The 16,117-nt window shown below is 31.2% G+C and overlaps 1 protein-coding gene across 2 annotated transcripts; it reads right to left on the reverse strand.

The window, feature by feature from the left end:
* Nucleotides 1–7,593: 7,593 nt before the first annotated feature.
* On the reverse strand, nucleotides 7,594–11,307 carry LOC124849014 (floral homeotic protein APETALA 2-like). Of its 2 annotated transcripts, none has more exons than XM_047326848.2 (10): nucleotides 10,269–11,307; nucleotides 10,127–10,152; nucleotides 9,874–9,904; nucleotides 9,643–9,730; nucleotides 9,334–9,479; nucleotides 9,170–9,214; nucleotides 8,928–9,016; nucleotides 8,659–8,837; nucleotides 8,367–8,582; nucleotides 7,594–8,211 (listed from the first exon to the last, which is right to left on the reverse strand). In XM_047326848.2, exons 1-10 carry the CDS (start codon nucleotides 10,808–10,810, stop codon nucleotides 8,008–8,010), a joined length of 1,566 nt encoding a protein of 521 aa, XP_047182804.1. In that variant the 5' UTR covers nucleotides 10,811–11,307; the 3' UTR covers nucleotides 7,594–8,007. The 2 variants fall into 2 exon arrangements, with proteins under 2 accessions (XP_047182804.1, XP_047182805.1); XM_047326849.2 differs by having other exon boundaries at nucleotides 8,659–8,831; nucleotides 10,269–11,306.
* Between the last annotated feature and the right edge of the window lie 4,810 nt (nucleotides 11,308–16,117).

Below are 16,117 nucleotides of genomic sequence, written 5' to 3' on the forward strand. Positions count from 1 at the left end.
TTAGAGAATAATTTATTTTTACGCTTCTTTATCAAGGGAATGTTTAACTTTCACATATTTATTTGTTGTAAAGGTTTGTCTCATATCTTCTTAGCTTATTTTAATGCTATAATCCTTTAATATTGAAACATTAAAATATTATTGTTACAACATTTATACGGAGATTTGTTTAATATTTTTGCTTGTGGCGCATGTTTATATCTCAATCATTATATAGTACAGATCAACAAAATTAGTTCGCAATTCTTATGTTTATATCTCAATCATTATTTTGATGTTTGAAAATAAATTTTAGTTTTAATATATTTAGTCTCAATAAAATAAATGTATTTTAATTTTGGTTTCCAAAAAAATATTATTTTTGTTTTTCAAAAATTTAAAACTAATTATTTTGGTCCACATAAAATAAATAACTTTTTTATAGTCTCTCTAAAACATTTTCCTTTAGTTTTAATTGCTACAAAATATGAAATAGTTACTACGCTGGTTCCTAAAGTTCATTTTAAGATAAATAATAGTACTTATTTTAGAAATTTATTTTTGGGAAAATGGTGACATTGTAAAAAAAACTTACTAATTTTTTGCAAGAACTGGGAACATAAAGTTAATTCAATTAAATACTTCCGCCTTAATTTCTTAAAATAACGAGAAATATTAAGTATAGAACCTTTTGATTGGTGGCTTTTGTAATGAATTCCTTGACTTGAAAATTAGGAGATCATACGTATTATACCCATTTTCTTCAATAAAGGATTTTGTTTTTACAAACACTATAAGAAAATATACACATATTAATATTGGTTAAAATTAAGTAAAATTCAATATCAATTAATTGATAGAGTTAAATTTTACTTAAAACAAACTTTAAAATTTATAAACGCTAATTCATCATTCATTTTTGAAATAATTTTAAATTACGTACAATTTAATATTAGTTAAAAAATATTTATAGTACAACTCCTCCATTTTTAACAAAAGAAAGTAAATCGAAAAAAAAAACTTTGAATCAAAACGGTTTTATGAAAAAAAAAAAAAGGCTTAGATCAAGATTTCTTTTAAATGTGAAGAGATTTGTATAGAAAAGCAAGAAAGAAAATTTATAAATGAGGTGATTTATATATAGAATTTAAATTGTAGCCTTTAGAATAAAAAATAATTTATGGTTACTATTTGTAGGCGAGAAGTACAAATTCCTAACATATCAATTTGTCCGGTTTAACCAATGTTAAATTATATAAATAACAAAGATAATCAAATTAAATTAGTGTCAATCTAGTTAATTTAACTTAAATAAATATGAATGTTATAAATAAATAAATTTATTAGTTAGATTGAACGCCTTTTAAATATTTATTTTAATTATTGTTGGTTAAATCGATATTAATATGACATTAACACAAATATTTTTATTTATTAAAAAATTAAAAATAGTTAGCATTGATTTAAAGTTAGCCAAGCTAATTTTATTAGAATCTAACATAAATCTATCACTGAGACATGTTTGTTTAAAAGTTGAGTAAGTCGATTATATTATTGTAATAAGCATTGATTACTTATATATTTTACAGAATAGAAAATGAAATTTAAACTTAATTTTAAGCTTTTCAATGTCAAATGTGTTTTTTTTATGTAATTAAATATTTTCAGTTTGTGTTTGATTGAGTTGGCTATGATGGTTAAGCCAAAGACATTGTGTATTAAATTATTTGTGTTATTTTGAGAAGAAGAAATTTGAAAAATGTTGGTGAAGATGAAAAAAGGAGTATAATTGGAAAGGAGGGAAAAGAAGGAGTATTTGGTTTGATAATTTGATGGGTTAAGAAAGTGATAATGCAGCGGAGGAGGAGGCGTAGGTAATAAGTGAGTTGGAACGTATTGTGTCCCTACAGAAATGAACAAAAAGATGTTACAGATGCTGAAAGTTAAAGACAAAAGAATGGATAGAGCTAAAACAATGGACATTAGAAAACGAAAGATGATTAATACTTAGCGAGGAAGAGAGCATGCATCCACATCAATCCTCATTTGTAGTTTATCTCTTTTAGAGAAAAGGAAGAAAAGGAAGAAAAGGAAGAAAAGAAAGAGGGGACCACAATTACTACACAACAACCCTCCACATTCCATCCATAATATTGACCAAAGGAATAACTCTCTTTTCCTAACATATACTAATCTTATTTATAACTTAACACCTTTCATTTACGATCAACATGCATAACGCTGCCTGCCTTTTCTACTCCCCCAAGATACACATCTTTATTAGCTTTGCTCTTTCTCTACACTAAACTTCGCACTTTAGGACTCTCATTTTCAAATCCAAACTTACTTACTGCTTTAATCCTTATTTGACGTCATTTTAAGATTTATTATTTCACCACATTTACAGTCTTTGTTAACACGAGCCAACCATACATTATATATATAAAGAATTATGAACTCATTTATCTTATTACACAAACAAAGTTTTGTTGGGATTATTTAGAAGGGGTTCAGCCCAATTGCATAAGGGATTGATACCATTCTATCAAAAATCTTAAGACAATAGGTTAATGAGTCTTTTACATTTATATGTCTCTTTTGTACCATCTTTCATTTCGAAGAAACACGCTTATCTGGAATCCTTCGCTAGTTAGACTTTCGATACATGGACCATTATATTTGTATGAGTCGGTCACCAAGACGAACCATTGACTTTGATACCACTGTTGGGTCTATAAAGGAGGATGTTTACTAGAAAGACACAAACACCAATAAGATTTGAGTCCAACCATTATGGATGACAAAAAAATCCGCACCTGCAGATAAAATCCGCGACGAATAGTTGGTACCCGCGGGTTGTGGGTAGTGAGTATTTTAATATTTGCTTATAAACGGGTCGGGTGCGGATATTATACTACCCGACCGGCAGATACACATTACTCGCAAAAAATAAAAATAATAATTTAATTTATATTTATTTAATTAAATTTAAAATAAAATTAATTTATATTTTATTTTATTTATATTAAAATTTATATATTATTTTGTAATTATTTTTTTAAAATGTATAAAATATATTTTTCTAATATTTGCGGATTTTTTTGGAACGGGTATCCATGTAGGTTGTGGGTAGGCACTATCCATACTCGACTGTTTGTCCTCCCTACTAACCACAATAGAGATTGACACCATTCTCTACCCAAAATCTTAAGACATTAAATTAATGTATCTTTCACTTTTATACCGTATTCTACTTTTTCATTTCTATCCAATGTAAGACTTGCACTCATATTTAGATTTCCAGCAAATTTCACATTAAATAAAGTAAGATATGAACATGAATTTAAACATACATAAGATACTCTCTTGGTAATAGACTTGTGTGTGTTGTCTTGGACTTTATGGGTAATAGGTTTGTGTGTATTTTATCCAAATATGTTTTTCAATTTTTTCATCAATTACGTATTTTGAAAAATAGTATTATATCCTCAAATAAACAAGCATTTCTCTTATCTGAAAAAAAAATCTAAGATAATTAACGATTATAAATTTAAAGCTTAAAGATTGGGTTGGCATTACACAGTTGGATATTTTTGTGTACATTTACAGTTGTTTCCTGTTGAAAAATATATAATTGTATGAAGAAAGATATAAATAGAGAAAAAAATGGAAGAGAAAAAGTAAATTAGAAAAATAGATTAGAAAAGAATCTTAGTGTACTAAAAATAGTAAAGTTGAATTAAATATGGAAGTGGTGGTAAAGAGAAAGAAGCATATGTGGTGAAAGGTCACATGGGAGGAGGATCTAAGAGAGGAGAAGAGAAGAGAAAATTACATATATGCCTGGGTGCGTGGTAGAAAAATCCAAGGAAGAAAATGCAGGTGAATACAATAACAAACCCACAAGGATGCCAGAAAAGGAAAGTGTATTGTGTATGGAAGAAGAGAGGGTGAAAATTGGAATGAGAGAGAGAAGGGGGAAAGCGCGTCCCAGAAAGGGAAACCAAAGGAGTAGTTTGTCTCAGTGAATGATGAAAGCGATCTAACAAATGAGACCACAATGTGTGTGATAGGACCAATCACTCCTCACCCAACTCCTACTCTCTGTCTCAGTCACCATCATCATCTTCTCTGATAAACAACTTTGTCTTTCGATAAACAATTTTGTTTAAGTAGACCCCAATTCCTTTCCAACCGTTCAAGAAATTCCATATATGGAAACGCCCAACTTAAAGGGTAAAAAAGCTGCTCTCAACCCAACCCATTTCCCTCATCGCTTTACTCTTTTCGATTTCCATTTTTTTCACTTTCTCCACCCACCTTCTCTCTCCCTAACTCAACCTATTCTTTTCACTTCTATCGCATTCTCTTTTTTTTTTTTTCTTACACTTCTACCTATAACATTGTATTTTCCTTAAACCTTCGACTTCCTAAGGTAAAACTACTGAGAAAATAAACATCAACGTGGGAGAAAAAGAGTAAGAGAAACGACTCTCACTGCTGTAGCAGTGTCTCACTTATAGGATGCAAGGAAAAAATATCCAATCTTTACTGCCTTTGTTTTCTTCTTTTCTTTACGTAGAATCAAGGCCCATGGCATCAAATATTTGGACCACCACCAACCTCTTCTTCTTCTTCTATTCTGCACTGCCTCTCATCATCTCACCCAACTATATCTCATTCTTAGCTTACTCTCGTAAGGCTTTGTGAAACGGGATCTTGGACCACGCTACTTCTTCCTCTATTAACCTCTTCCACCATACCAGTTTTTCAAAACCCATTCACGCTTTATTTCATCTTTCTTAATCATCAAAATATCGATATCATTACATTATTATATCAAGGATGTCGGCTGCTGTATTAACTCTTCAAATATTATTTTTCATATACAAGTATCACTATGTTTAGAAACCATTTATATAGAGATTCACACATTCTAAATCACCAAAATCGGAAGGATTTTTTTTTCTTTTATCTTTGCCATCGAACTTGGATTTTCGAGTTTTTAATTGTAAGTCAACACCCACGATATCATTAAATGAGAATCACAATTAAAAAATTTAAATTTTATTTTATAAAGAAAATTGTTCTTTTTTATTTATTATTTTTTAAATTTCTATATACCATAAATTTATTTTTAACTATACTCTTAATTTAATTACTATCGAAAGGTAAAAAAATAATTACAATAACACAGAGAAAATATAACATACATACACCTACACTAAAAAAATAGTAAAAGATAAATCGCATAAAATTAGATTAAAAATAAAAAATAAAATATTTTTCTTAGTTTAAATAAAAAAAAACTTTAAACTGCTATAATAAAGCAAGAATGAGGTACAATATACTGCTTTGTTCTTGTTAGTATGGCATAGAGGTTACAATTTTTTCCCATATTCATCTTAAATGTCATATCTTAAACAGTTATTGATTCTATTTATTTATTATAATATTCATTATGGCTTCAGTCGTATATATTCAAAGTCATATCAAGTGTATTAGTCGATCAAACTTAACAAATTTTAGAGAAAATAAAAACATACCCCAAATATATACCACTTAAAACACATGCGTAATAATGTGTATGCGTATTCACTTTTTTTTAATAGCAAAAAAGAATGAAATTATAATTATATAAATAATTTTTACAATTTAATTATAGATAATTTTTATCTATTTTTTTGTAAATAGTTTTTAATTATTTAGTAGATTATTTTTATTTATTTAATTTTTAAAAATAGTTAAATTTTAAAAAATGATTAAATTTAACAAGTCAGTTAAATTTAAAAGAAACTTAATGAATAAAAGTGAAAAAAAAAGTAAAAAAAATATCTTCATGTAATATATATAAAAATTAGATATAGATACCTGTATTAGTATTGAATGCAATTGCAATGTATTTAGTTTTTAGAGTAGTTGAAATTTGTAGCCCTACAATTTTTTTTTTATTTAGATCCTACGGGAATAAACTCTACCCTACTTAAGTAAATTTATTATAGGAAGGAAAGTTCACAGTCCGGCATTTATAATAGTTAAATACATTTTTTAAATGTCACACTGTATGTTTTGAATACTAATATATAGAGGATACATTTTGTAATTTTATTTTGTTTGAAGAAAGAAATGAAATGAGATTTTAAAAAAATGAAAAATCTAAGAAAATCTCTCTTCAGCTATCTAGATAAATAGAAGAATGAAAAAGGATGAATAAATTAGATAATATAATGTTTTAGCTTAACATAAAATGATAATATAAATTTTAATTTATTTTCAATCCTTCTATACAAAAAAGTATTATAAAAAACTCTCCAAGGACAAAAATTAAAAGTCTAAACAAATTTCCAAGCAAGGAGAAAGAATTATTCTTTGGTACAAACCTGATCCAAGAAAATTTAAGGCGAAGAATGAAATAATTTATATCCATCTTATTGTCTACCCTAATTATATTATATTTTTCTGTAATTGATCCAAACGAAGGACGTGTGATGCAACAAGATATCATCAATGAATAGTGTAGGCTACAGGGTGTTGCTTTTGTTTACTCAAATAATGTGGTTTACAGAGTGATTAAGCTTAATAATTTTTTTGCTTTTTTTAATTTTCCATTTTGGTAGTACGACCCGGTGGTAGTACAAGAAACCTAAAACTCGGGTCTTATATTTAATCTATTCGAAGCATACTTTAGCTGAAAATATCTAAGATGACGGTAGTGATGACGAAATGGTGTATGCTTTAAAATGATATTTTAATTGTTTACCAAACCACAAGGTCCAAAGAACAAATGGATGATTATTTAAATGGGAAGACTATTATTTTTGCAACCTACGAGATAACAAAGTTTATCATCAAACATTGAGTCTGATTCATTAACGAGTCAGAAGCTGTTCCCTCTCAAACTCACATGTCTAGAATCGTTGAACCCAACCAATCTATTAACCAATGAGGCCTCTGCTCCACAAAAGTACATCCCATATATTATATTAATATGATACGATGAAACAAACACCTGTTTTTACTTTTAATTAACATTGTCATTATGCACATACTTTAGTTTTTTGTCGTAAAGGTTAAAAGTGAGAATGGTTAAAGTGTTAAACCTCCTCAAAACCCCTTGGCCATTATGCCCTTTTGGTCGCTTCTTTTTCTCTCTCTCACTCCATGTATCAGTGTCCTTTTGGAGCTTTAGACGAACAATGATAGGTCCCTCTCATCATAATGGCATTGTCTGACTGCTTTTGGCCGAGAGAACTGATTCAAAGGACACCGTTGATGGAGACTATTCATCACCATCCGATGATATTTCCAAGACACCAGAAAATAAACCATTTTGTATCTCTGATTTTTCCCTGCCTCCACCTCCACCCTACTCCTCCTATCAATATATAAAAATTCCTCATTCCTAATATTATTTTCTTCAACTTTTTTTGCTCGTTTAAGCTTTACCTAGATTTGTCTCAACGTTTTTTGTCAAGCTAAACAACCCCCCATTGCCCTTCTAAGCCACCAAAGCTAGCATCTTTCCTTGGAAAAGTTTTTAAGACCAATCCCAATCCAAAGAGAAATAAGGAACAAATTGACAACCATGTGTAGGTGATAGCAATACATCCCAAATTAAGAAACGAATAGGTGCTGTCATAAATACCACAACGCAGAAAAGCAATAAATCAGAGTTATACAAGATCATAAAATTTTAGTCAGAGCCCAGAATATCTAGTTAAAGATTTCGTCCGTTTGTTAGTTTGACTGACCCAGACCAAGACCAGTAATAAGTACCCAATTTGGATTTTTTTTTTCTTTCATCCTTTCTTTTCACCTCAACAGTTAACAAGTTATGGTCTTGTATGGCCTTCCTAAAGGAGGTTGCTGGGTTGGACATGGACACGGCCTAACACCGCAACCATTTTTACATGCTAAGAAAAGAAAATAATTTTTTTTGGGGGGCGGCGGTGGGGGTGATGATATTCTCGGGGAGCAGATTATGATCATTTGAATGAAACTGGGTGGGCAGAAAATTTCTATATAGGGTCATGAGGGTCTCATGAGAGTGTGGAACCCATTTTTCTGCAGCCAACCTTGAGAAGAGGGTCTTATCTGTTGTGGGAATCCTGATGATGCTGCAGCAGTTGCTAAATAATGTGGAGGCCCGGATTGCCACTGTTGTTGATCGGCCATTGACAATGAAAGATCACTTCCAATACGGCCTCCAATGCTGCTGCTGCTGCTGGGAAACTACATTTAATAAATAAATAAATAAATAAATGGGCTGACAACTCCAATACTAAAAATGTGTCTCAATGGTAATAATAGTGGGGGCTCGTGTTTCTATATTTTCTGATCTCTATTTAATGTATGAGCTAAAATAAATTAATTGAAGAGATACCCACATGAAAATTTGGTGGGTGAATGGGAGCAAAATTTTGAAGCATTTGAGACTCTCCTCCGGTAGACCTGTAGGGACCATATCTTTGCATTTCACTGGAAGCTGGGCAATGAAGGTGGGTTTGACTTAGCATCCTCAATGCTTCACTCTCCCCGTGCACATCCCTTCCCTGTGTGTCCTTGTTCCCTCTATTACATGGTTTTGGCAGTATATTCACCAGCTTAACCAAATATTAACACACAAATCAATAACCATTCCACCATAACTTAATATAATAATAACAACCATCAACCAACCTTAGGTTTGCTTCCCCCATTTCGCCAATTAGATTCAGCTGCCACCTGTTGATCATGATTTCCACCATTGCTGCCGTGATGATGATTCCCAAACGCTTGGTTACCGCCACCCTTTGAACTTGAATTTCCCAAACTTAAATCCAGATTGTGATCTGCACCGTTCCCTGTGGATTCTGCTCCTTCATATTCACACATACGTTTCATTAATATAACATAAACACGATTATCGCAAAAATCATGCTAAAAAATACTTTTATTCCATTTCTTACCGGAGTTAAGCTCGTTCTCATAGATGCTGGGATCAAAATTGGTTACGGCCTCTTTGCCATTGCATTTTATGGCTGCTTTGTCATAAGCCCTATAGTAACAATGTGCGATTAAATTAAAACCCTAATGATGATGATTAATAGTTTAATATTCTTCGCTAGAAGATGGGCAATCTAGTAAATGGAAGGAGGAAAGGAAAACAATTAATAACGACGTGAGTGAGCAAAACAAGATAGTAGTTTACTTTGCAGCTTCAATCTCGGTGTCAAAGAGACCCAAATAAACGTACCTAATGAATCAAATGAGTTAATCTTAGTGATGAGGAAGATATGAAATTTAGATTGTTTAGCATGAAGAATGAGAAAATGGAGAAAAAGAAAAAGAAAAATAAAAGAAAAGAAGGCATACTTTTTCCCTAAAAATTGACCCATTCGAGCTTCCCATCTTCCACACTTGTGCAAAGTTACACCTCTATATTTGGAGCTTCCCCTCGGAAATCCAGTGCTTTGTCGGCGAAGCACGTGGACGAACTCTTCCTTGGTAAGATTGCTCATCTATTAACATCGAATACGACCAAATCACGAGAATAATTCGAGATGGGAGAAATAACAGTAACCGCAGGAGATAAGGTGTATTCTATGAGAAAGACTGTTGAAGATAAGATATATGGACGAATCCCTTCTTTACGGAATAAAATAAAATTTTCAAACGGATCACCTGCTTCAGGTCGTCTTCATAATCTTCAATATTGAAGTTTATGTCGGCCTCCACTCCTCGGAACTTGATGGCCGCACGATCATAGGCCCTGCAAAGAGAGATGGAAATAGAGGTTTTCCTTTGAGGCTCACATTTTCCACAACGAAATGTGATTTATATTTGATTCGGTTCAAGACATAGAAAAAGTTATATTACAAGCTTGGTAAACTAGAGGAGGGGGCAAGGGCTCACCGAGCAGCCGCATGTGCTGTGTCAAATCCACCTAGACAAATTTACCCAGACAAAACCATCAAGTCAGTCACCACAATAAAATTTCCCCCCCACACACACAACACACTCACTCTTGTCTCTACCATATCATAGCCGAGACAAAAAACACAAAAGAAGAAAAAAAAAACGTTTTAGCCGCTTAAAACAAGATTTAGGGAAAATAACTGCCACACTCCACACACACACACACAATCATTGTTATCGTTATGCTTACCTAGATACACTTGTTTTCCACAATCCCTGCAATACCACGGACACAAACAGAACCGAAAAGAATCAAATTTTGATGCTGAGAAAAGGCCAATTTTTTTTGAACTTCAGGTACACATTTTTTTTTTGAAATGGAAAGCACTAACCATATATGAGACTCCCACCGACCCGTTCTTCTGTAAAAGGTGACTCCTCTATACTGAGAGCTTCTTGACCTTGGTCCTCGGCGACTCTTCTTCATAGGCTGAGAGACTTCGACTGATTTTCCAGCACCAAGTGCTTCTGATTGGCAAAATTTTACACCTACCCAGTGAGCTCTAGGGAAGGTGGAGCTTCCACCACCCGATGCAACCGCCACGTCAGCCTCCTCCACCGGAAAAAACTGTCTTGTCACAGGTGGGTGGTCACTGTCCATGGACTCACAATCTTCGGTCACAGAGAACCCGAAAATCTTGCTGCTTCGCTTCTTCATGCTTCTTCTGCCACCTTCTTCGTCCTCCTCGTCGTCGTCCTCCTCTTCTTCTGATCCGTCCTCGATTACCACAGCCGAAGAGCTGGAATTGGAAACAGATCCAACCCTTTTGCCTTTGATGTTGTCATCGTCCCCGTAGATGGAAGTCTTGAGGGAAGAACACCCTTCGGATTCCTCGTCCTTCCTCTGATCGGGTGAGTAATTGAGATCCCACATTCTAACATTAACGGTAAGTAGCGAGCCGGGTGTGTGCTCTTCAGTCTCACATGAAAAGAACAAACCTTTGTGTTGCCCTTTTATTTTAATTTTAATTTGGGCTGGCAGGAGCAGAAGAAATTGAAACTGCGTGTGTGTTATGGGTGTGTTGTCGCGGTTTGAGAATAAAATAATGGAGATGCGAAAAAGGGAGAAGTGGTGGAGGTAGCGAGGTTGGGAATTCAGAGAAGAAAATCAAACCTAGGACGAGTGAAGAGAGAGAGAGAAAGAGGTAGGTGTTGCAAAAATGTAGTAAAGGAGATGTTCAAAGATCTTTGTATTCCCCAACTGCCCAATACAGCATAGACGAGGCCAGTTTGAGCAAGCTTAGACGAAAGCATCTCACCCTCTCCTTAACACCCTTCCTTTCTTCTCTCTCTCTAACCACTTGCTTCTCTCTTTTCTTTTCAATGACTCATAATTTCATTCTCTCTCCATCTCTAGACTGTCCTTTTTCTTGTCATTCGTCACTCTCGAAAAAACAAATATTTCTATTTCTGTTTTCTTTATTATTATTTCCTCTCTCACTCTTTTTAATTTTTACTGTTTTTCTCTATTTATTAGAGAGGGGTCAGAGAGATAAATAGGTGTTGAGAAAATTGGGAAAGAAAGAACCATCTCTTTCTTAAACAACTTTCCCACGTTAACCAAATCGAAAAGCATCCTGGGTGTCTTTCTGGCTCCTAATTACCCAGTAATGGAAATAGACAGCGGAAGGAGTCCTAAAGAAAGATAATTACTAAAAAATAGCTTTTGTTAGCTTGTAATCGCTAATGATTTCGCAAGTCGCAAAGCCCCTTGTTCAATCCACGCCTCCAAGCGTTTTTATCTTTTTAGGATTATGACTACGTTTTACCATGTGGGGTGCGACGGGAGGACAAAAAAGGAAAGTAATTAGAGGTGATGGAAAGGGGTAGTTTGGGGAAGAAAGAAGTATTTAATTGAGAGTGTGGAAGGGAAGGGAAAAGAGGAGAAAGAGTGAAGGAAGGAAGGGAAGGGTGTTTGAGTTTGTGATAGGTTTTGGCATCAGAAAAGGAAATGAGAATAATAGTAGTAAAAGGAAACTCTTTCCAGAAAAGTCCAATCCAAGAGTACGGGAAGAGGGCCACCTTTGCCTCTTTCGTTCTCCAAGCGACCAATGCCCTTCCTACGCTGTACCTTGTATTTATGACCCTATCTTACACTACCTCACTCTCCTCAAACTGCGCGTGTTACCTCTATGTAATCTTTGTTTCTCTTCCAACAATACTCTTCTTTCTCTACTACTACTACTACTACTGCTCTTTCTCATTTTTTTACCTTTCCTTTTCATTTCTCTAATCTCCTCCCTCTTTATAAAATCACTTCTCACAACTAACCACCCATCAACACAAATATCACTCTCCCCTTCAACCTCAACAACATTTTTTTCAGTGTAATATGCTCAAAAATATCTCACACTTCATTCCAACATGTAAAAACCTTTTAAACATTCCTGCACTTTATGTAACATTCTTAGTTTCGTAATGGAATGCTACTGTAACAGTCATAATATTATTATAGGTTTTAATAGATACAACTCATTTTATACAAGTTTCGTAATATCACTGTCGTAATAGATTTTAATATTTTCTATTCAAAAGATTCCGGTATAATTTTATCTAATATTAAATAAGTGATGCAAGCAAAAAAATTGAGCCAAGCTAGTCTGAAAAAGGAAATAAGTGTATGATTTAGTTTTCCTTGTAATATTGTACATATAAAGGTTAACTTATATAGATCATGTTCCCTTGTAAAGAAATTTGAAGGTTGAAACACATATTTCTAAAATCATGTTTTGTTTTCCTTTTGGACTTCAATCAAACCTATAACCAAACGAAGATTGTACAAAAACTAAAAACAGCTGTAAAAGCTCTCGAACATCAAAATGATATTATTCTTAAGGGAAAATCTTCATTGATTTGCCACCACCCAAGAACATGAGAATTTGACATTATATCCAATTCAAAATTTTAAACTAATTAATAGGCTTATTGAGTTATTTATTAATGCCGTTTAACTTTGATTGTTTTTAAATAATGTGAGACTCCATATGAACTTAAATATTAACAATTGTGAGTTTTTCTTTTTACATATTGATAGTCCGAAAAGCATTTTTAATCACAAATGTCTCAGTGATGATATTGTCTTTCAAGTAAGATTGAGACTTAATAAAGTATAAGTGATGAAGTTGAGTAAAACATGACTAAGAAATTAGATCACAAGTTTAATGTTTTAAAGTTTTAAATTTGAAGTGGTGTTTGACTATGATTAAATAGTGAAAATTTCTCTGATGTTTCTTCCCCTCAAATTAATTTTTCAAGAGATGAAACATTGTTTACATGTTGTAATAATTAAGTCTAACTTAGATTGTTTTGTAAAAAAAAAAAAATACTTGCAGTAAAACTGATTCTTTTAATATAATTTTGATATTACCTATAACTAGAGGAAATTTTGGTAGTTGAGATGAATCCATACAAAATCTTGTCTCTTTCTTTGTTTAACTCATTCAAGGAAAAATATATTTTAAAATTTCTTTAAAAAAACAAAAGAAAAAGGTTATCAAGTGCATAAAATTTATGTAAAATACAATTCAATGTCCTTCTTTTTGTCTTTTGCACTAACAAATTTGTATCTTAATTCACCTTCCACGAGGTTAAATATTCTTCTAATAGGTGTTAAATAAAAACATTTGAAATGTAAATTATAGGAGTTTATATGAAAAAGGAACATAAAGATGCATGTCCATCTACACATTACCACATGCAAGAAATCATCACGAAAGTTTGTGGTAAAAAATAATTGAAATACACTGAAAGAGAATATAATATTCTTCAATTAATTGTCGATAATATAGTATCATTAATTGTACTTTATTAAAACGTTGAATATAATAGGTACTACAAGATTGTCAAAGAAAAATGGGACGTAATTTGCATTACTTTTATGCTCACTAAAAGGAGGTTGCATATTGAAATATGAAAATTCACTATGTAAGATTATTCTAAACAAGTTCTTCACACCTGTTTGGAAACTCTTTCTTTATGATTAGCCCTTCCATCAATGCTTTTTGTTGATGTTGACATTCAAAGGGGAGTAAAATAAGAAGAGAGGCAAATAACAAGGAGGCAATTTCGATTAGAAAGGATATTAAAGAAGATGAGTGAACAAAAGAAAATAATTTCCGAGAGCTAAATGAAAAACAACAGTCTTTATAGGAAATATTTGAAAGGAAATGCCACATCCAATCGAAACCTGAGAAATTGTTCTTTTGACATACGAGAAAGGAAAAATAAAAAAAAACATGTAAATTGTGAAGAAGTAGATTTTGATCTGGAAAAGGAAGAGTTCAAATTGATGTTAGACAAGAAAATCAAGGACTTGATAACATCCCATGAAAAAGTAAAGTAGAAGATGTTGATTGTGGTTTATATATCGATTATTATTTAATTGGTATAAATTTTCTGTACCTTAGATTCTATATGATTCTAAAATTAGTATAAAAAATATCTTTTGATTTGTATAAAAAAACTTTTATACACTAGTATATATTATTCTTTTAGAAAAAGAAAAAAAATATGTTATAAAATTTCAAGACAAGATGTTAGATCAATAATCATCCAAAGGTGCACTTCTAATATAAAAGGCACTAGAAAAAATATGTATTATCTACTATATGTTAATTCACTTTACATGTGAAAAATATCTTATCAACTAAAAATAAACAAACATACAATGTTATCTTATTAATAAAGCAAGTCAGCAAGATTCATTCGACATCAACTGATGATCTTCACATTACTAATTAGAAGTATTCATACATATAATATATGAATGTGAATCTCTTTGTAATACTCAAACTTTGTAACACTATATATATATTAATCTCTCTTTGAATATGTTTATTAAAAACCAAAGCTTATATTTTATATTAATATATCTTTTATTGTTTGGTTAGAAACATTTTTTTTCTTATTTCCTAAAGTGAAGATACTAAAGTGAAAATAATACTTTTTTTTTGTCATATGTGATTGAAAAAATACTTGTAAAATTATTTTAGTTAAAACTTGGAGGTTTCTAAATAATAAACTTAACTTTAGTGGTTGAGACGAATTATTACAAGATATAGTCTCTTTCTCTCTTTTAGTTTTTCTTAAGAAAATATCTTTTATATTATGTTTTTTTCATTAACAAATACAATGTGACCTCAATGATGAACGTAAGTTTTAGATAGATTATTTAGATCAAAAGTATTTCCTGTAAGTATTAGCCTTCATAAAGATACTTGTGGTTAAGTAATATATTTACCATTATGGAATACTAGAGAAAAAAGAAATGTTAATATGAATTGGAATCTCATATTGTATAGAAAGAAAGCAAGCTAAGCAACGTATAAATGAGAAAAACTTACAAAACTATTATCTTAAAGTTTTAAATTAAAAATTATAATTTATATATTTCTAATGTTGACATGTAATCTACTGTTAAATATATCTCCAATGTTTTTTTCTCCAATTATCCAACAAATATGAAACACTTGAATTTGTCATTTCCTTTTAGAGATATCAAATAATGCACTTTTATTGTACAAAAAAAATGTACATAATAGTTTTTCTTAGAAAAACAAATTCACTCATGTTAAACATTCAAATTTTTAAATAATAAAGCTTCAGACAAAGTCATAACTCGAGGTTTTCTTATGTTTATTTCTATTTATATCATAATATTTCATTTGAAAATTTTGATGAATTCACTAAGTTAAAATGAAAGATTTTAGAAGAAAGGTAAGATTTTGAAATTAAAAAAAATATATGATTTTGGGTCAACTTCAGTTAGTATATTTTGTAGTGATATTTAGTGAATTGGATCACTCAATTACTCAATGTATCCTAATCCAACCTAATTAAATTGGGTTGAGTACATTTATAATTGATTTAATCCTAATCCAATGATGAGTTTAGTATGAAGACTTATATGTTATGGACAAAATATCTTAGATTAATTTGAAAAAAAACTTGTTATAATTTAATTTATTAAACTATTTAAAGCTGAAATAACTTTTGCAAAGATTATGTTCTTTTTTAATTAGGTTATACCTAAAAATTACATTATTTTTTTCTACCAAAAGAAAAGTTTACAAAATTTTAACCTAACTCAATCCAACTTATTCAAAATGGACCGAGTCTACATAAAAAAATGCAAAAACCAAATCCAATCCAATTTGATAATTTTTTAGTTAACTAAATGATA

Source organism: Vigna umbellata, chromosome 1 (genome assembly GCF_029865625.1).
Source record: "Vigna umbellata cultivar VRB3 chromosome 1, Vumbellata_1.0, whole genome shotgun sequence".
Taxonomy (NCBI): domain Eukaryota; kingdom Viridiplantae; phylum Streptophyta; class Magnoliopsida; order Fabales; family Fabaceae; genus Vigna; species Vigna umbellata.